This window comes from Dermacentor silvarum, chromosome 1, assembly GCF_013339745.2.
Source record: "Dermacentor silvarum isolate Dsil-2018 chromosome 1, BIME_Dsil_1.4, whole genome shotgun sequence".
Lineage (NCBI taxonomy): Eukaryota > Metazoa > Arthropoda > Arachnida > Ixodida > Ixodidae > Dermacentor > Dermacentor silvarum.
In genome coordinates, this window is record NC_051154.1 from 183,649,806 (window position 1) to 183,672,382 (window position 22,577).

General features: G+C 49.0%; 1 protein-coding gene across 1 annotated transcript in view; it reads right to left on the reverse strand.

The window, feature by feature from the left end:
* LOC119436511 (protein odr-4 homolog) overlaps positions 1 to 22,577 on the reverse strand; it is an 80,089-nt gene that overhangs the window by 4,367 nt on the left and 53,145 nt on the right. Inside the window, exons 9-10 of the mRNA XM_037703375.2 lie at positions 7,633 to 7,815; positions 7,366 to 7,455 (exon numbers count right to left, since the gene is read on the reverse strand). Coding sequence (XP_037559303.1) covers positions 7,366 to 7,455; positions 7,633 to 7,815 — 273 coding nt within the window. The remainder of the gene's footprint in view (positions 1 to 7,365; positions 7,456 to 7,632; positions 7,816 to 22,577) is intronic.

The window sequence follows — 22,577 nt, forward strand, 5'->3', positions numbered from 1 at the left end:
GATTTCCCCACAGTATCGCCACAAAATCCATAGAACCAATGTAGAATGGTGATTGAAATTTCGGACAGATCCGCGCGCGCGCGATGCCAACTACGAACGAAGTTGCCGCCATCTGGGTGTTGCCCGTGCCACCACTTAAGTTGTCGAGGTGGTTTATCTGCTTCTCAAGTGCTGTACAGCCACCACAACATGTTTCGTTGACTCGGCACCAAACCGCAGCTGTGGTCGTCAACTCCAGGGTGCATTGGTTAGGCCTAGCCGGCATGCAGTCTCGGGGAAGCTCGCCCCCCCTTGATATTTGCGTACCCATAAACAATTACATAGAGCTTGAGGCAGGAGATCGCGCAGGCTGAACTGACAGCAGAATGCGTGAAGCTAAGTTTGGTATCACGAGCGATCAGCCAGCAACTACCGTGAACATGTGTGTTTGTATGTGCTGGTAAGAACGGTTGAAGCTCACAATGCAGACACAATTGCTCCTACTGAAGTAGCAGAACACAGCTTAAAACTGACAACGTCGCGGAGTCAAGGTCGCACGCGCAATGGGCGAACATGAAACGAACCCGCGGCCTCGACCATCGCGTAATTTTTATGACCCCGTCCATGTTCGGAAAAAAGGATTTGGCTGCAGTATATACTTTCCGCATCAAACTGAAAGGCCAAAGGGCTGCGCACAGGTTCAGTGCGGAGAGCACTTGTTCGTTTTGTGTCTCCTCCTCTGCATTCCCTCAGCCAGCTCACCTCGTTGAGTAGCGCGCTCGCTGCCTTTCTTTCTTGTCTGTGGGATTATTCCAGCAGCCGCATTATAACCGGTACTTCATCTCGCGCAGCTGCATTATAAGGGGTTGCGTTATAAGTGGTCTGTACTGTATTACTTTTACTGTATCAGTTTTATACAATGTGTACGCTGTGAGTATGCATACGGGAGGTGTGAATACAGTATAGACCACTTATACAGTAACCGCTTATAGTGCAGGACCGCATCTAATACGGTCTTTTCAGACTCCCGTTAATTTTCCCATAGCACTCTATGTATACACTATTGCTTATAGTGCAGTTGCGGGACACGAAATACTGGTTACAGTGCGGCTGCCTGGAAGTTCGGCAGTAAATCTAGACGGCAAACGCCCCCCTCAAGCCACAAATACCGTATTTACTCGAATTTAACGCGCACTTTTTTTTTCAATAAAACGGGCCCAAAAATTGGGTGTGCATTAGAATCAAGTACAACCCTAAATCTGCATTACCATATAGCCGTTGGCATTTCAAAATGGCCACCTTGCCTAGCTGGCCATTTGGCCACACTTGAGCCTAGCTGCCGTAGCTTCCTCCATGTGCTGCAGTACACGTGCTTAGGCAGTAGTCTACCGTCTGTCTTCACGTTCACTGCGTCTGCTCTATCAGCATGAAGTACCGAGTTCATCATGATGCCGCATTTAAAAGGAAAGTGATCATGTGTGCGGAGACGGACGGAAATCGGGCCGCATCACGGGCATTCGGAGAATCTGAAAATTGCGTTCGGGACTGGCGCAAACAGAAGGAAAGGATTTTCGCCAGCAAAGCAATGCGGAACGGTTTCAGTGGACCGAAGCAGGAAGTACAGTGTAGACCGCTTATAACGTAAGTCGCCGGAGTCGCGAATGTCTGCACTATAAGCGGTACCGCACTATAACCAAAACAACGATTTTCAAGCCCTGCACGTATGCAAAACATGTAGACCAAGCATGTAGAGACGCTTTGTACTATCGCGCGCACATCGCGATTATGTTTTCGCCAGTGAGCTGGCGAAAACATAATCACCATGTAGCCGGTGCTCTTCAAGTTAGACATCTTTGCACCGAGGCAAAACGAAACAACTGGTTGCCGCAACCGCTGCGGAAAAAACCATGACTGCTATCGACGCGATTATGAACGGCGACTACGCAGTTACGAAAGCCTGCGGCCAATGCGGTGTTATGTGCGGCGGTAAACGCAAGAATACAGGCTTTAAAGACACAAATAGGCTCGAAGCGTTCCGGCGTTGCTGTCATTCACGTACGATTTCAACTGATAGCTGTGGTGATGTGGACTCCGCCGCTTCGTTTCAGTTGGACGCTAGCGCCGTTCTTGCTCTTTTGCGCCGCAGATTTCCGGCGTTCCTCGCTCACCGAGCTCCGAAAGTAGTCCGAATTACCGAGAGTTTGATTGTATTGAATAATGCATACGCCGGCCGGCAGCACGCACCTTGTTGAGAAGCATGCTCGCTGCTGCCTTTGTCGGCGAGATTTTCCCGCGGAAGCCGCATTATAACCAGTATTTCGTCTCACGCGGCTGCACTGTAAGCGGTATGCGTATACATAGAGTTCTATGGGAGGGTAAACGGGAGTCGGAAAAGGCCACGTTGTAGCCAGTTCTGCACTATAAATGGTTACATTATAAGTGGTCTATACTGTAATCTGCGACGATCCACTTCGACGATAGATCGCCTTGGCCCTATCTTGAAAGCAATCTGCGACGGGGAAAGTCCGCCGCGCGCCGTGTTTTCGCCGCTTATAGGTCTCGTTGAAGCGAGAGGCATGATAGCACGAAGGTCAATTTGCTCACCGCGCTTCGTCACTCGAGCGTTTTGACAGTTCGTTTCTGCGGTCAACGAGCGAGATGTGGTGATGTTTGCTTGTGCGCGCGTGAAACCATGCTTGTTAATTTATTTAGTAAGCGAATACGGAACCTAGACCACAGTGACAGCGACGGCAGAAATGCGCTTGGAGTGTCCATTATCGCAATAAAATAGTGGTTTTGGTTATAGTGCGGTACTGCTTATAGTGTGGATATTCACGACTCCGGCAACTTACGTTATAAGCGGTCTACACTGTATTTAATTAAATGTAAGCACACTGTACCGCGAGATTACTTTGCCATGCTGAGGATAAACTAGGCTTTTAAATGTGGTATTGCAGATAGAGGAAAAAGAATCCTTGGCACAATTACAGCGTTTGTAGGGCTGAAGTTCTTTACCTGAAGGTATAATTGCATTATGTATATATCGAGTGACCAGCACGGTGTACATATTCGATTGTAGCATTTTTGTTTATTTTCAGAACAAATGCCCGCTGGTATTTCGTCAATATGATGCTGAGACACGCAGTACATTTTAGTTTACATATTAGAGGGGGGAAATCATCAAGAATTCCACGTGCCGTAGTGGCATATAATGCCTGTGGAATTATGCTACTGAGGAAAGCACAGGGTCACTGTATCAAATCTCGGCTGTGCAACCAGGTCGCAGTGGGTGTAGAACATAAAAATACTAGTGTACTTAAATTAGGTGCATGTAAAGAACTTGTCAAAATGAATCCGGAGACTTCCATTACTGTAACTCTCACAGTTTTCAGACTTGCACTTTATGAACCGCAAGGAATCATGACCCTAAGAATTCTGGCCATTAGCTAATGGATAAAATCAGCAACTTCCATATACAGTATAGACCACTTATAACGTAACCGCTTATAGTGCAGGACCGGATATAGTGCGGTCTTTCCAGACTCCCGTTAATTTTCCCATAGCACTCCATGTATACACGTATCGCTTATAGTGCAGTTGCGGGAAACGAAATACTGGTTACAGTGCAGCTGCCTGGAAGTACGGAAGTCAGCGGAGACGGCGAACGCTCCCCTCAAACGGGCGCCCCAAGGAGTGCTCGAAGAAGAAAGAGAGACGAAGTGGAGGAGAAGGGCTTGTGGTGCGAACGAACAGCCAGTGAGGCTGAAACCAGAATCTTGAGTGCGAGTGGCGAAATATCACGGCACGCATAGCAAGCGATGGCCACGAAACTGCCAACGCCGGCCAACGCTCACTTCACGATAACGGCAGTAAACGAAACATCAGGGAGCGGGCGGCGCCGGCACGGCACGGCGAAGGGCGCACGCGGAGACCGTGGAATGTGAGGGAGGAGGGCGGCAGGGAAGCGGATTTCGCCTCGGCAACTCCGCCGCTTCGGTGGCTCCCCTCGCCCTCCCTCTTAGCTCCCTCACTTTCTACTGTCACCGTGCACGCCCGCCGCCCTGCAGGCGCCGCCGCTCCAGCCGGCCCGGCAGCGTATTTCCATTTGCTAGTAGGTACAGCGTTCGACCGCTGGCGCCAGGCTGCGCCGCTCGCGCGTACCATGTTTCGAGCCGCCGCCGTTGGAACGGAGGAGGCGTTGACGGAGAAAACGCTGGGCTGGTGGTGACTTAGCCTGCTGTTGGGATCGGTGGTATTAAAAACGCATCACTGTTTTGATGATCCAAATATAATCTCACTATCAGGGAGGGAGCAGTCTACCTGACTGGAACAATATTTTTTTATTTGGGGTGTTGCTACGCTGCGCTCCGCAACACCCCAACGACCGCCGCTTCGCATCGGCGCCCGACACCACGGCTGCCGCCGTGGCACCGGGGTTCAAGCGACCGCGCTGGCAAACAGAGAGAGAAAAAAAAAGGGAAAAGCGTGATATTAAGAAAAAAAAATGTAGCCAGAGCGGGTTTCGAACCCGCGTACGCAAGATACCGAAGCGAGCGCCGTAACCACTCGGCCATACAGCCACGCTTCCAAGGGTTGCATTCGCGCAAACCATATGATTGCGTTCGAGTGCCCTCGGTGAACGGAACCACCTAGAAACGCGGTACGCGCGAGCGGCGCAGCGTGGCGCCAGCGGTCAAACGCTGTACCTACTAGGAAATGGAGTGTTGCGGCCCGGCGCCAGCTCCCCGAAGTTTCGTTTTCTGCCGTTATCGGGAAGCGGGCGTTTGCCGGCGTGGCCAGTTTCGTTGGCCGGCCTGCGACAGCGCCACTGCTTCCCTCTGCGCCGTAGCCGCAGTACCACCGTAGCCGCAGTGTGCAAGGTCAACACGTGACAAGAAAGTAGAGCAAGCATAAAGGAGAAAGAAGGGTTCACTGCCATTTTCTACGGTATATATAGCATGGCTGAGACGTCGGCACGTACACGCATATTCCGGCGCAACTCAGAATCGGTGACCTTGCCATGTGAGAGAAGGTGAAATTTCCGCTGGGATTTCTTTTTTCTTTCTTTTTTTTTGTTCACGCGCGACATTGAGGGGTCTCTCCTAAGCTTTTACTCTATCGCGGTGCCGGAGCAATGCAGGTCGGAGGCGCCGCCACGTAATTTGGTTCGAATTAACGATATTTGACTGTAAATTTAATTAAAACGTTCTAGCCGCATTCCTCAACTGTCGCATACGCGTGGTGGCTCGGTGCACATGTTTTGCATATGTGTGGGCCTTGAAAATTGTTGCTTTTGTTATAGTGCGGTACCGCTTATATTGCAGATATTCGTGACTCCGGCGACTTACGCTATAAGCGGTCTACACTGTATAACTACAATACCTAGTGTACTGAAAGCATGAGCATCAGGAGAGTTCTTTCTGCTTCAGCTTGCTTATTGTCTTAAACACCCTAATTAAAGCGTCAGGGAAAGCCTCCTTTAAAGGGCCCCTCACCAAGTCTGGCCATTTTGAGCTGACAAGCGCAGTGCATACAATGCGCGCGAAAAACCGTGTCTGCTAAGTATTACATCCCTACGTACCGCGGAAAGAGCTTAAATTTCAAACCAAATGCCCTTTGCCCTTCTCCTCGCAGGCGCCACACTCCCAGCCACAGAGTCAACATCAATCGAGCACGTGCGCCTACGTACATAGACGTGCTGTGACGTCACTCATAGTGACACGTGACTTTGAGAATTATTGAAGGCAACATCAGTTATTCGTTTAATCTGTTGCTTCAAAATACAAATTAAAGTTAAGAGAAATAATAAAATATACAAACCAAATGTCTGCATGTTTTTGTTTTACTTCATACCAAAGCAAGAGAGAGGTACTTCCGTTTTGTCTGCTTGTCCCCACACCATGCAGAGAACGACACTATGTCATTTTCTACCCTGTTCCAGCGCTGCGATCATGCTCTTTCATCTTCTCGCGCCTACGGCACGCATAGCAAGCGATGGCCACGAAACTGCCAACGCCGGCCAACGCTCACTTCACGATAACGGCAGTAAACGAAACATCAGGGAGCGGGCAGCGCCGGCACGGCACGGCGAAGGCCGGCGATGGCCGGCGATGGCCACAGCGATGGCCACGAAACTGCCAACGCCGGCCAACGCTCACTTCACGATAACGGCAGTAAACGAAACATCAGGGAGCGGGCGGCGCCGGCACAGCACGGCGAAGGGCGCACGCGGAGACCGTGGAATGTGAGGGAGGAGGGCAGCAGGGAAGAGGATTTCGCCTCGGCAACTCCGCCGCTTCGGTGGCTTCCCTCGCCCTCCCTCTTAGCTCCCTCACTTTCTACTGTCACCGTGCACGCCCGCCACCCAGTGATGCTCGTAATTGTGGCACTGACTTATACGGCTAATGAGGTGTTCTCGTGCAGAGCGCACAAAATGGTCCGTTGCATAAAACAAGACAAACGCAATAGCTTGCGCACGAGACCATCACCGGAAGTGTGCCACTCAGCAAAAACGCGAGAGAGAGAGAGAAAAAAAGAAGAAGGCAGGGCCTATGATGTATTCTTCACACGATCCTCCGGCTCCGGTATGGGAGAACGCAGTGAAGGAATTTCACTTGTGGAGGCTAGACGGGGTAAGTGGAGAGAGTGTCCATGAGTGCCTAGCAAAAATTATGGTAGCTACCACGATTGTGGTAGCTACCAAGGTTTTTTGACATCACCATCAGCGGCAACTGCTGCCCGGGAAAGGTGCCTGCGCCAATATTTTGCTATTTATGGTCTGCACGCACGACATTTCTCCAATTTCACGCTTGTACGTGCCAAAAATGAAGTAAATACTAGGCACTCATGGTTTGGCATCCGTTAATCTACTACGGCTTAAGAAGTCAGCCAATACATTAGGTTCAATGTTCAATGGCGATAGGGCGGGGATTCATCGTGACTATATTTAAACCAGAATTACTTATTAAGCGGGTATGCATTAACGAGGTTTTACTGTATATACAACCGTGTAGAAGCACTTCTAGCCATAAAAGGCCTGTAGTAACTGCAACACAATCGAATATTGTGGAACAATCGCAATGTAGGTGGTTGTGGAAAACTTTTTTTTCCCCTTTTAACTTTCCAAGAACACTGCCTATAGAGAATTATAGATTTATGTCTCTGTTGAGTAAAATAAATGTGCTTTGAAGTTTTCATTTGAAGTTTTAGTGCACTGTACACACTGTTTCAACTGTTCTGCCAATGCTGAGTTACAGAGCTTGACACCATCCATTTATTGAGTAGATTGTAAGAATTCAAATAGTTGCAAAGGAGCCTCTGTTTCTTTTTTGCTACATGTTTACAAGACAACATGAGGTATAACAATAAAGCAGCCAAAGCACTTACTGAGCATGTTGCGTCCCCGTGAAAGCTGCTCTGTGGCCTCTGTAATAATTTCTGCTGTCTCAACACCATCTATAACCTGCTGGTTGCTTTCTGGCAATAAAACAAGGAAAGATGACACATTATGCTGCAAATTATCAAAGGAGAAAACAAGATTTGCATTATAACTCAAAATCCATACATTGTTAGAGCTATGCAGTGCGCTATAAACGTAAGTCACACATCACAAGAATAATGGTAAAAATGTTTAAACAAATAAGAAATGCGCACCTGGTGAGTGCTCTGTGTCAAGCTCGATGTCTCCTGCGGAGACGTCAAGGCCGAGCAGTTCTTGAAGAGCCTCAAGAGAATCGCAAGCTGCATCCCCGTGGAAGATGTAATCGCACAGGGTCAAGCCACGGTCGCCCAAAGGCGCAAACACTCGCTTTGGGAGTTCGTGCACCAGTGAAGGGTCTGCGCGAAACAGTGCGTCCTGCTGTTTAAAATCGTTGAAGACAAAATTCTCTTCCCTTACGCACAATACACATACTCTCAAAGCTGCTTTTCACTCAGTGGCACTGGTGTTCCAGTAAGATGAATATGAAAGAGGCATCAGTGCTAAAATCTCACAAGCACCACCAATTCACAATTGGCTCGGCACATGAAATAGTAAAACATCATAGTGAGGCGTTATATGCAAATCATTATCAAGTCAACACATAGACGTCAAAAGTATGGAAAATTCCTACACTATTTGATATGTTTAACATAATGCAACAAATGGTAAAGGCTGAATGCAACAATGTACCAAGCGAAAAGAGGAAAACATTGAATCGCAGTTGCATTTTATTTCATGAACATTCCAGCAACAGCTCAAATACCTGGTGCCCGAAGTATTTGAGGATATAACGATGACTTCACGAATAGCAACAACATTTCAAACACGAATCGATATATTAATTTAAAATTTTGAACATTGTTTCTTTTTCCTGTTTTCTAAGGATGTTTTATAAACCCTTTTGAGGCTCAATTATATACTGAATTCTCCTTTAATAACAGCTGTATGTTCGGATCAGATAGTAAGTGTTGATGATGGGTAGTGCTTCCACAATAGAGGCCTTTATTAGAGAGTTCTTTTTTAAAGATTCGGTGTCTGTTGGTTGCTCTCCCTCTCAGTGATGCCCTGCACACATATTGGCATACAGGTTTATATTATGAATAAACACACCACACTGAGGGTGCCTCAGTGGTGCCATGGCTGCAGAAGTCACTGCCACCCACTCTTGAATGGCGTAGGTCATGTGGGAGCAAGCAAATCAGTTACTAGGAGTGGCACCTGGTGACATTGTGCAAAGAAAACTTAGCAGTTGACTATGCCTCTTTAAGCTGCTCCGCATTGACTTTTTTCGGCTTTTCAAAATTCTTGCTTATCATGGCCTCCACCTGCTGAAGAAAAAGCTGCCTGAAAGGCATGTCCACTGGCAGCACTTATTTCTCGCTTATTTCCCTCTGTCTTAGATGATAACTGGCCATAAACTGTTGTCTAACCCCAAAGAGAAAGGATTTGGAGGCATTCCCGAAGGTGGCAATCTCAAGTCGCTGTGGTCAACGTGTAAGGTGACTAGGACTACATACGGATTTATGTCTTGTGTCCAACTGGAAACTAACACCTGGTAGTATATGTTCTAGATTGGTGGTAGAGGGGTTGTGGAAGACGAAGTCAAGCGTCTAGGCAGATAAAATGAGAATGCTATTGTCTATGGCGATTCGAAGCCATGTGCTCAAATACCTCATGCATCTTGTACACCAACAAAATTGTACAATCGAGACCACTTATAATGGACATCACAGTTATGCAGAATGCATCTGTTATAGCTGAGCATTTGTAATAGGTGTACAAGCAAGCATAAACCAACAAAATGACAAAAATATTTATTGTTTTCCAAGGTAATCAATAAGCTTGTTTGGCATCACAGCTTCTAGACTGTTCAAAGAAGACAAATGCTCATCAGCAAGAGCTTCACTGCAGACGACCTGTTTCAGCAACACAATAAACTAAGCCATGCTTCATGCGCTTAGAGGTGGTGATATTGGTTCCGTAATCTCCTCACTGCATTTAATTTATTGCTGACAAAGCCTTGCAACTCAAGCGCTATTCACATAAGGGAGAAAGCCACCTCCCCATGGCAAGGAGGGCACACCACGTGACTACTATGTCAAGCTTTTGTGAGGCGGCAGGGCACTTAGGAGCCCCATCCCCCATCCCTGGGAAGGAAGAAGCACTCAGCCTTCACGCGTACATCTGCTCGATGGCGGCATGTGAACTTGGTGCTCACCAGAAACAACGTCACGGATGGCCCCATCCATTATCCCCCAAGACAACACTGCTTCACAAACGATACCCTTCAAGAGATTGGCTTCGTCATTCACATCGACGAAGTCATCCCAACTGATGTGAGCAGCAGTTGGCTGCGCTTCAACCATGAGCTGCCAGCCATGGCAAGCCAGTCATCATTGCTTCTGAGCTCCACAGTTCCAGACTCTCATGCCCTAAACAGGAATCCAGCCATGTGAAAAGGGTTCTTGATGCAACTCGTGGTAACCTTCATCCAAGCCTCCTACAGTTCGTTTGTTTAATGAGCGCCGTTGTATTGGGTAGACAGTGGCGCCATCTATGAGCTGTCTGCTTTCACAGCCATGCCGGCTTAGATGAATGCTCTGTGTTGTATGCTTAGCGGCAGTTACTGGTGGTTATTTTCTGGCTCGCACTGTCTACATAGTGCGACGTGGCATCTCCTACATTGGGAACGGTTCTATGAGAGGTACTGAAGTGATTAAGTCGGCAGGGTTAAAGTTTCTGCTGCCTGTGTGGCAGGCGGAGCACCCAGCACAATGTGTGCACACATGTTTGAGCTTACCGGATTTTGAGCCTTGGAGATCAGTTGTGTATGTCTACAAATTTATTTAACAAATTTATTTACCAAATGCGCCCTTTGTAGAAAAATAAATGTGCAATGGCAAGCACTGAAGTGGGAAGAAATGGGAACAATGAGCTGCTGGCTCTCGGTCTGGTTCTTTCGAGTATGCAGGACAAATTTTCTACATATTAGTGCCTAAAACCTCCGTGTGGACACGTATCCTTCTACGCACACCTCAAGCAATCTGCTACTCGACCACTTTGCACTGTGGGCAGCGAGGACTAGCTGAACAATGCATGGTTCGTGATCAGTGTAGATGCCACACCTCCGTCTACCCGGATCTCAAGAGCTACCCTGATGAAACACCTCAAGATCAAGCGATCAGCTCGGCAAGCACAGAATACGAAGATTTTGCAGCAAGCCCAATTGTTTTCAGGTATTTTTCCCATCTTTCTGTGAACAACGCCAAGCCCTCGAACCTTAACACGGCTCTGGAAGAGCACATTGCCGACGATGAGCTGCAAGAATACTTAACTGCTGCAGAGTATGATGATTAAGCTATCAGCATGCTTGCCGAGATTCGCTGCAAAGTTGCCATTTTGGAACGCGAAGACTGCTCCGCAGAATGCAACACAGACAGCTCCTGTGGCTATGCCAATTGGCTCGTGGCTGTGGAACCTTGACATGCCAACATCTAGAGACAACATTCATAAATGGTAAGGTTTCTGTGAGCAGTTTGAGCAGAATGTTCATCTGAACAATGCTCTATCAACAACAAACAAGTTTTTCTATCTACACTGTCTACAGCATTACCCTTGCGGGTGAAGCAGTGGCAGTGATTGCCGGACTGTCAAATCTTGTTATGCCGATGTCGTCGAACATGTAAAGTCGGGAAGTGACGTACGAGGCCTCGGAAAACTGTATGATGCCGTGCAGATAAATATCTGCTGTTTAACTGCACTAAACATATCAAATGCTCAGTTTCTCAGCAATGCTGATTGATATGCTGCAGAAAGCTTTGCCATACAAGATCGTCCTTGTGTATACTACACTGAAAAGCAGACCCAGGCTTTAACACAACGCATGTCTTATAATCATAAAAACGTCTCGCAGCTAGCAGTGGCAGCTGCAACATTGGAGGCCGAGTTAAAGGAGCTGCTCACATTGATACGTACGTAACGAGCTGGAAAGCCGTGAAAAATGCAGCCCATCAATGCAATGATCTCTCAACGGCTGTGCTGAAAGGACCGAGGTGCTAGCACTACTGTACAGCACAGTACCTCGTCCAGCTAGAGCGAATGTTTCTTCTGTCAATCAAAAGAGCAAGGTACATGCGCCTGCGACGCCAAAATCTCTCTTGCTTCTACAAAAGGACAACTGGCCAAAGACAACGTCTGGTACAGATTTACTTCAGGAGGTCACCAGGCAAGGTCTCACCACGTAATTCTTGCGTGTTCATCTTGTCACAAAAGACACAACTCAAGCATGTGTCACACAAACTAGAAAAAGAAAGACACCACAGGAAGCAGAAAAGTGTTCATCTTGTAGCAATTCGTACTGCTGTGTGACAAAGAGTCATCGAATATCATCGCAAAGACAGACAATAAGAGTTTACCGGCAGAATTTTTGCACCTTTGTTGTTAAGAACGCCAGGTCAAGGTACATCAGAGGAATCCTAGATGGCAGCAGTCAGAGATCATTTATTAAAGAAGATCTCGCTGCAAAACTCCGACTGCGGATACAGTGGAATCCCAATTACAGTGTAGACCGCTTATAACGTAAGTCGCCGGAGTCGCGAATATCCACACTATAAGCGGTACCGCACTATAACCAAAGCAACAATTTTCAAGGCCCGCACACATGCAAAACATGTGCACCATGCGGCAAACATGCGGCTAGAACTTTTGCATTGAATTTACAGTCGAATCTTGTTAATTCGAACCAAATCACGCCGCGGCGCCTCCGATCGGCATTGCTCCGGCACCGTCATAGAGTAAAAGCTTTGGAGAGGCCCCTCAATGTCGCGCGCGAACAAAAAAAAAGAAAAGAAAAAGAAAGAAATAAAAACGCGTCGGAAATTTCACCCTCTCTCAAATGGCAAGGTCGCCGATTCTGCATTGTGCCGGAACATGCGTGTACGTGCCGACGTCTCAGCCACGATACCGTAGCCACGCGTAGAAAATGGCAGTGAACCTTTCTTTCTCTTTTATGCTTCCTCTACTTTTTAGTCACATTTTGACCTTGCACACTGCAGCTACGGCGCAGAGGGAAGCAGCAGCGCTGTCCCAGGCCAGCCAACGAAACTGTCCACGCCGGCAAACGCCCGCTTCCCGATAACGGCAGAAAACGAAACGTCGGGGAGCTGGCGTCGAGCCGACTGGAGCGGCGGCGCCTGTGGGCGCGCACGGTGACAGTCGAAAGTGAGGGAGCTACGAGGGAGGGCGAGGGGAGCCACTGAAGCGGCGGATTTGCTGAGGCGAAATCCGCTTCCCGGCCGCCCTCCTACCTCACATTCCACGGTCACCGCGTGCGCCCTTCGCCGTGCCGTGCTGGCACCGCCCGTTCCGTCCCTGAAGTTTCGTTTACTGCCATTATCGTGAAGCGAGTATTGGCCGGAGTTGGCAGTTTCGTGGCCCTCGCTCGCTATGCGCGCCGTGATATTTTCTCGCACTCAAGGTTCTGGTTTCAGCCTCACTGGCTGTTCGTTCACACCACGTGCCCTTCTCCTCCACTTCGTCTCTCTTTCTTCCTCGAGCACTCCTTGCGGCGCCCGTTTGAGGGGAGCGTTCACCGTCTCCGCTGACTTCCGTACTCCCAGGCAGCCGCACTGTAACCGGTATTTCGTTTTCGCAACTGCACTATAAGCGATACGTGTATACATGGAGTGCTATGGGAAAATTAACGGGAGTCTGAAAAGACCGCACTATATCCTGTCCTGCACTATAAGCGGTTACGTTATAAGTGGTCTATACTGTATATGACTTTCTCGGGATGGCGCAACACATCATCTAATCCGGGTGTCGTATAATCGACCAACAAAAATTACGTCTATAATACACAGTTTTGTACAAGAGAGTTGTACAAAACTTAAACATTAGGCTACCACTTTAGGCTACTACTTTAGGCTACGACAAAGTTTATAAACTATAGGCTACTACTCTGGAGGTCTCGGAAACCAAAACTGCCAAAAAATTTAATGCAAAAAGAATACAGGAGCGCACGTGCAAATCACAGTTTATAGGAGGGATTTAGCATACCATGTACTGCGATCTGCGCCCACCAGCATGCTAAAACCTTTTTTTTTTCCTCCCCTACACACTTAAAAAATATCAGTCAGATTTTTATAGACTTTATAGCCACACAGCAAGAGCTTTCTTTCAAGTGCAGCGACGTCTGCAAGGAGGTCACTTATAGTATCAGCTGCATGGACGAACCTCCGAATGTTGTCGATGCTCGTAGCACATCTGCGAACACAGACACAGGCACGGCAGCATCTGTGGCGTCATCCTCATCTGAGGTGGTAGCCAGCAACATCAGCACGAGGCAATGCCTTCTCACACCTCCCATCTCATACAACGATCCGCACAAAACCGGGAACCCAACGACAGACACGTGAGAAATCTTGTGTGCTCAGGAGGGGAAGAGGAGGTTAGGAGGGAGCCCGGACACCAGTCAGAGCTTTTCACTTCCTTATGGTGGAGATGGCACCGCAAGAGAGCTGCCGGAGGCTGCCGGGCCTCCTCATGCATCCGCCATTGGGTTCGCGCAGGTCATCATAAGACTTCATGAAACGTGTGTAATCTCACGTCGTATAAACGAGGTGTTTAATGCACCGTCTCCATGAGGAGTTCACCGGGACTACATTTATCCATCGTAAAACCCGTGACTTTACAAAATCGGGGGACATATAACCGAGGTTCCATTGCAGTAGGTGAAATCAGAATTGTGGTTCACACATTTGGCAAAGCAACTTCAAGCCCTGCTGAAGTACTAAGGGTCGTTGAAGTCCCACTGCGTAGCCAACACAGCTCAGACATGCATATAGCGCAAGCATGATAACCATGGTTCCAGTTACCTGCCACAATGTCGCAGCACCACCAACTGAAGCCAACTTTATTGAGAAGCCGAGAGATGGAGGCAAATTTCTTTCTGATAAAAGAAAATTTCTTCAGGCAGATGCAGAGCCCAGTCTCAGCTTGTTGAATGAAGCTCACCACCTTTGGAAGATCCTGACAGAAGAAGTTATATGGAGTGAAAATAGTAGAGGATTGGTCACAATCAATTCGGCCTGTGGGTGGACACCAGAGACTGACTAGACAAAAGAGGTTTTTCGACTGCGATACTAACTTGATGGTCTGCGAACTGTGAGCAGAAACAATTGCTCACAATGAAGCATCATCGCAAACTCTGCCATTCATCTTGCAAAGCAACGAACATCTCCGGTTCCACTAAACCTTCTTCAAGTAAGTGCCTTGTTGGCTTCCAGAAACAACCAGCAAGTATATCAGCAGGTACGTTGCTGTGCTTCCCTGGAAAAAAAAGGAAAAGAGCTACTTGTCCGCTACTGTGACGCAGAATTGTTGTGACCAGGGGCCCATAAATGTGGATACTTCATGCATCATGGTGGAGTAAGGAACGTGGGGCTATGTCCGACATCCAGGACATTTTAAAACACTCGCTTATATTTACATTTTGTACAACATATAAGAAAGATGCAGAGAAGATGTTCAAGTTCAAGCTGTAGCTGCCGAATTCGATCAGCAAGCATTTGTCTTGTCTTTTAACACCCCATGGTAACAGGCACATCACCTTCCCCCAATCCGGTGTCTGGAGATGGGATACATCACCCTCGGCCAATTCGGAGGCAATACATGGTGCTCGGCAACGCAGTACCAGTACTCAAGAATGTTTTTAGTGATCAGCTACATGCCACATCTGGAAGTTATAAAATAGGAATCGTTGACTAGCAAACACCAGGTAGTGTTTGACTGACCATCGCATACTCGAGGTTTTCTATCCCTCGATGACCACATGGACAAAGCGGTGAACCTCAATCCAGTGTCGAAGCTGCTACAAGTCTTTCCTTGCTTTCAGAGGAACCCAGTCCCCACAAACTTGAATATCAAGAAGGCATTGTATATAGAAAAGAAGCCCGAACAACATGTCTTCCAGGTTGTCTGCGTTGACATCACTCCTGCCAGCCAAAAGAAGAATGTTGTTGAATGGTGTTACCATCCAGGGGAACCCAACCCATCCGATTTATTGACTCTGGGCGCGTCTATAAAGACTCAGGGAAAATCGCAGCTGTCGGAGTGAACTTGAATGGCTAGCTCACCGAAGGTCAGCATGGCCTACAGAACCAAGTGTACGCCCAAAGTTCAACAAGAAGCCAGAGTATGACATGCCTCATGTCCCCCTTCAGGTGCCAAACGAAGTTGACACAGTTGGCTTAATGAAGTTCAGCAACCTGAAAAACTTCATACATGTCAAAACATGGGTATTTCGACTTGCGGATCGAAGTCAACTGTTTTGGGTCGGTCATCTTCAACGTGAAATCTTTCCTGAAACCATTAAGCACCATTTAGTTCAGGACACTGTCACCAAACACTCAAATCTAAGTTGTCTCCACTCTTATCCAGATCCCAGCCGTAGTGATTATGAATCTCAGGGCGCTCATGGTACTGGACACAACCAGAAGCTGCATGACCACTGGGGGGTCCGATGGAAAAATAGAGTAACTCAAGTTGCAGTCGCTTCACCTTTACCCATTGAGTGCTGGCAACAGTCTACAAGTGAGAAATGTGATTATAATCAAGGAGTTTAGCACCTCTAGATGCATTCAGCCACTAAATATATTGTTACGATGCGGAAGTCACAGATAAAGATGTATTTACAATGTATACAAGAGCGGCAACAATACATAAACAAGATGGCTGTCGAGACTTGATTCCACCTCCACAAGTCAAATCGTCTTCTTCTGACTGGCGCCACTCTCGGTTGCACCGTAACATAATCCCCGCCTGTAAGCGTGCCGTCTCGGCACTACCCATAAGGGACGTGAACTCGCGGCAAAGTAAGGCTTCAGCCGAGACACATGCACATTAGCGGGGACAGGCAATTCCAGCAGAGCGATCTAGTAGTTGACATCGCCAAGCTGACATAATATCGTGTAGGGCTTGGTGTAGCGCGGCATCAGCTTTACAGACAAGCCGATGCGGCGACATGGTGTTCATAGAAGGAAAACGGAGCCAGGCAGAAATAGAATGTCCCGATGTCGGCTGTCGTACCGGCAACACCGAGGTGGCCTGCAGTGGGTGCATCATGCAACTGCTCAAGAACAGATGTCTGGAGATGGCGCAGGACGAGTAAAAATTCTGGCCCTTCAGGGCGTAAGCTGCGATGGTAGAGAACGTCGTCGCAGAGTACGAGCATGTACAGCGTGGGCTCCTAATGTCCAAAATGGAGACGATCAATGAGAACACTGTGGAAATTATGAAGGTTCATATTTCCCCGCGTCCTTGCGCGCACCACGGAAGTGAGGAGAGCAGACGCCTTTTTCCCTCTTCCCGTTCGGGGAGCCAAACGGCTTTTCATGCGGTGGCGCGATCCTCTTGGAAACCGGTTGCAAACGCAGCGGTGACGTGTACGCGGAGTCCCGCGCTCATTGGACCGAGCCCAGAACGAGGCGGGGCGGTCGCGATCGGCGCGACCAGCGCACGCCGGAGAAAGAGGAGACGACTGCGAGCCGCGACGAAGGACGGAGCTCAGGTAACCATCTTGTTCCCTTCCTTTGTCGTGCCCTACCTCGTTCGACCACTATCGACCCCGAAAAACGTCAAGGTTGAATCTATAGCCTGCTTCCACGCGAATTCCCATGGAGCAATAAACCCTTTTTATACTTGTTACACTATCGTGTTTTGTCGTGTTTCTGCCTGTCCTTGTACCGCCGAACCCCGGTAGTACAAGGCAAGCACACGGGAGTTGGCCGTCAAGCCTAAGCCTTACGACAAAGGCGGCTTGAGAGAACCCGGAGACTACAACTGGCGCCCAACGTGATTTCTCGTTTGCAGACGCAATCGAGCAGCCGGCTCCCGCGACACGATGACGAGCCCGCAGTACGAACTTAGCGATCTCATGGAGTTGGCCAATATTTGCAGTCGGGCCAGGGAAAACTCGGGCCTCGTTGCATCGGCCGCGTCACCCACAAATGTGGGCCGTGCAAACACGTACTGCACTACCACACCCGCTACAAATGTAGGAGTGCCCGACCCCGCGCACTGCCGAACCCCGGTAGTACAAGGCAAGCACACGGGAGTTGGCCGTCAAGCCTAAGCCTTACGACAAAGGCGGCTTGAGAGAACCCGGAGACTACAACACGTAAGCAGTCATCAAGCCGTTGTTCAGTGCGAATGTCACGCAGATCAGAGATGGCTAGGACGCAAGCATTGCTGTCATGCGCATCAGTTACAGGGCGGTCGACAGGACAATGGGAAAGGCAGTCGGCGTCCTTGTGCAAGCAGCCGGACTTGTATACAACAGCAAATAAATATTCTTAGAGCTGTAGCGCCTATCTACCCAATCGTCCAGTAAGGTCTTTAAGTGACGAGAGCCAGCTCAAGGCGTGGTGATCGGTAACCACGGAAAATGTGCGGCCGCACAAGTAGGGGCAGAATTTGGCCACTGCCCAAACTAACGCCAGGCACTCCCGTTCAGTATTTGAAAAATTCCTCTTGGTGGGTGACAGGAGGCAGCTGGCATATGCAATCACGCGCTCTGCGTTATGCTGCCAATGAACGATTACAGCCCCAATTCCATGGCCACTGGAATCCGTGTGAAGTTCAGTGGGAATAGATGGACCATAATGAGCCAGTAATGGGGGAGCCGTTAGTAAGCGTACGAGGGCGGAGAAGGCTTCGGTCTGTGAAAGCAACGTCCTTCTTAAGTAAGTAGGTAAGTGAGCAAGCGGTGTCGGCGAAATTTATGATGAAGTGACGGAAATACAAGCAGAGTCTGACAAAGCTTCTAACGTCTGCAGTGGAAGATGGAACAGGAAAGTTCTGGACAGCGCGAATTTTGTCAGGGTCGTGTTGAACGCCAACGGCACTGACGACATGGCCAACAACAGTAATTTGACAATGTCGAAAGTGACACTTGGATGAGTTGAATTGCAGGCTGGCGCATCGAAAAACAGCAAGAATGGCCGACAGACGTATTAGATGACTCGCAAAAGTTGGTGAAAAAGCTATCACATCGTCTAGGTAACACAGACATGTATATAGACCATTTAGAGCCGTGAAGTAAGGAGTCAATCATTCTTTTGAAAGTTGCTGGGGCATTACAAAGACCGAACGGCACAACCTTGAATTGGTAGAGGCCGTCAGGTGTTACAAAGGCAGTTTTCTCACGGTCCATGTCATCTACCAAGATTTGCCAATAGCCTGATCGAAGGTCTATGGATGAAAAGTACTTGGCTTCATGCAAGCAGTCCAAAGCGTCATAACTGCCACCTTGCACGTGATTTTGTTTAGGTGTTGGCAATCGACACAAAAGTACCAACTGCCGTCCTTCTTGACAAGGACAACAGGGGACGCCCACTTATCGACTTCTCGTTTCATCACTTGTCGTTCAGCATGTGAAACACGGTACAGCCGGCGGCATATCGGATTAGCTTCTCCGGTGTAAATACGATGGGTGACCACCCATGTCTAAGCTAAAAGGCGGCGGTCAAGGTAAAAAATGTCGCTGTGACTTTCCAAGAGACGGCGGAGGTCAGCAGCTTGTGCAGGAAGGTGAGGTGCAATCATCTTGCTAAGTTTGGCTGTGACTAGAGTACAGTATAGACCACTTATAACGTAACCGCTTATAGTGCAGGACCGGATATAGTGCGGTCTTTTCAGACTCCCGTTAATTTTCCCATAGCACTCCATGTATACACGTATCGCTTATAGAGCAGTTGCAGGAAACCAAATACCGGTTACAGTACGGCTGCCTGGCAGTACGGAAGTCAGCGGAGACGGCGGACGCTTCCCTCGAACGGGTGCCCCAAGGAGTGCTCGAGGAAGAAAGAAAGACGAAGTGGAGGAGAAGGGCATGTGGTGCGAACGAACAGCCAGTGAGGCTGAAACCAGAATCTTGAGTGCGAGTCGTGAAATATCACAGCGCGCATAGCGAGCAAGGGCCACGAAACTGCCAACGCCGGCCAACGCTTGCTTCACGATAACGGCAGTAAACGAAACTTCAGGGAGCAGGCGGCGCCGGCACGCACGAATGGCGCACGCGGAGACCGTGGATTGTGAGGGAGGGAGGGCGGCACGGTAGCGGATTTCGCCTCGGCAACTCCGCTGGTGACTCCCCTCGCCCTCCCTCGTAACTCCCTCACTTTCGACTGTCACCGTGCGCGCCCGCCGCCGTGCAGGGCGCGCCGCTACAGCCGGCCCGGCGGCAGCTCTCCGAAGTTTCGTTTTCTGCCGTTATCAGGAAGCGGGCATTTGCCGGCGTGGGCGGTTTCATTGGCCGGCCTGGGACAGCGCCGCTGCTTCCCTCTGCGCCGTAGCCGCAGCGTGCAAGGTCAACACGTGACTACAAAGTAAAGGAAGCATAAAGGAGAAAGAAGGGTTCACTGCCATTTTCTACGCGTGGCTACGGTAGCGTGGCTGAGACGTCGGCACGTACACGCATCTTCCGGCGCAACGCAGAATCGGCGACCTTGCCATTTGATAGAGGGTGAAATTTCCGCCACGTTTTTTTGTTTCTTTTGTTCTTTTTTGTTCGCGCGCGACATTGAGGGGTCTCTCCTAAGCTTTTACTCTATGGCGGTGCCGGCGCAATGCCAGTCGCAGGCACCGCCGCGTGATTGGGTTCGAATTAACGAGATTCGACTGTAAATTGAATGCAAACGTTCTTGCCGCATTCCTCGACTGTCACGTACGTGTGGCGGCTCGGAGCACGTTTTGCATATATGCGGGCTTTCAAAATTGTTGCTTTGGTTATAGTGCGGTACCGCTTATAGTGCGGATATTCGCGACTCCGGCAACCTACGTTATAAGCAGTCTACACTGTGGGTCAATCGGAGGTTCCTGTAGAAGGCGATGGAACTGCTGTGTCAAAAGCCAATATGTCACAATCATTGACAGGCAAAATGTCGCCCAAAGACATGCCTCTGGGAACAATTTGATACGAGCAGTTAAAATTAAGGAGAGGGAGCGAAGTCTGATTGCCAGTAATAGTGAGCACGGTATGGGGAACGGCCAAATTCTTTTGAAGCAGTATTTCAGCAGTGGGACATAGCACATAGACGCCGTCAGGAATGGATGAAAATGACATGAGAGTGACGTACGTAGTGGCTTGAGGCGACAGGCGGATGTCTTCAGCAGAGCATAACCGTGGCTGTGTGACTGTTGGACAGCCGTGGGGTAGCTAAGCTGAATGACACTAGAAGCACAGTCAAAGAGGGCTGAATGGGACGAAAAAAAAGTCTAAGCCAAGTATAACGTCATAGGGGCATTGTTCCAAAACTGCAAACAACACAGTGGTTAGGCGCCCCGCGATGCCAATGCGAGCAGTGCACATACCAAGCATGGTAGGCGTTCCTCCGTTGACGACGCGGAGGGGGCGTGATCAGGCGCGGATCTAGGGGGGATGTCCGGATGTTCTGACCCCCCCCCTCAGATTTCTGCATCAGCCCTCACTGACAGGGTGATGGCCCTGTCGTAAAAAATGTGACCACCAGCATTCTTCAAAGTATTTTTCGCAAGTACCAGTGGTAGCAGCCATGTAGAAGTAAAGCGAGCTCGCTCACAAGCTTAGCTGTTTTCCGTAGGGGTGTGGTGTCGCGAAGTTGCCATAGTTATTTTTTCTCATGAACACCTTGGACCTCCTGGCGTCGGCCATGCCTTACTCGTCCCATCGGCGGCGGCGAGCGAACGAGGGGACGTCCCTTTTGTCAAGCATGCCCATGTCCACGCGAGCGCCTTCGCACCTGATTAACTTAGTTCCCCCTCGGGGTGTCATCGGTTGCCTCTTACTGTTACCTGCAAAAGCCAGGGGTGCGGCGTAGCGTGTTCACGCCAGAGGAAAAAGCTAACAAAGCGGAGAGGCGTCAACAGCAGCAACGTGATCACAGACAGCGAAAGCGGGACCGTGCAAAAGCGGGGAATGCGTCGCAGGACCATGAGTATGAGGAAGAACGTCACTGTCTGCAGTCGCTCACGCCAGAGAAACTTCAGGTGATGATGATGATGATGATTTATTGGCATCCCCTTTGAAACGGGGCGGTGACAAATAGTTACCTAGCCTGCTTGATTTAATCAGGCATGCTATACATGTTTTACAACAACACTGTATATGCCTAGGCGAAACGTCCGTCCGTGCCCAGGAGGGCCCTCCGCAGGAACCAGTGTGCATGCGCGAAAAAAAAAAGATCTAGTTGTAGAGGAGTTAGGAGCAAGAGGAGAAGGAATACCTGTGTCTTTCACCTCGGAGTAACATGTGTTGGTGATGTACAGAGCGGTCCAACGGAGCGCGAGCCGTCTGCTTGGCGTCACCGCCGGCCGGCGGCTGCAACGAGTGTTGCGCAGGCGCAGTGAGTGCTGTGGGCGGTTATCTGCTACCGTCTGCTTCCGCGCTTCAGATAGACACGGAGCAAACAGCTCGCGTAATTCGTATTTAAAAGCAGCCACTTTCAGTGGTGCCACTGACGAACTGAGATTTGGAGCAATTTTTGAAGCAGCAAAATCTTAATTTTGGAGCAGTTTGAAGCATCCAGATACAGATTTTGGAGCACTTTGGAGCTAATAAATGCCAGCTGCTGGACACGTCCTAAGCTATTTCAAGCACTTAAAATTGACAAGCGTTATTCCAGAAAGTATTTGCTTGCTGTAGAACAATGTTGCTCTGCCTCTAAATACACGAGTTTCCCTTTAATTCAAACGAAGAGAACAAACCTGTTCACACAGTGTGCTGTAATTAGTTTATTCCAAGTTTAGTGAAGCTGCTCAGATGTTGCCTTTTACATCGTATGATTTTTTTCATTGACAGCTGACACTTTGTTATGTTTTCAGCAAGGCTCTAGCATCAGTCAGAAACACCTGGCCAGACAATGTCATCAATGCTATTCTGAGCCAGGCCAGCCTTGATAAGCCCCTCGTAACGCTCAGTCATTGCTTCAGACGACACCAGGTACTTTTCAACGGTCTGTTTTTCCTCGTAAAGCTGAAGCCTCTCTTCAGCAACTGGCCGATTCACAACTGGCGTCGACCGATTATTTTGACACCAGCAATTCAAACAAGCTCGATTATTCGGACTACTTTGAGGCACCAT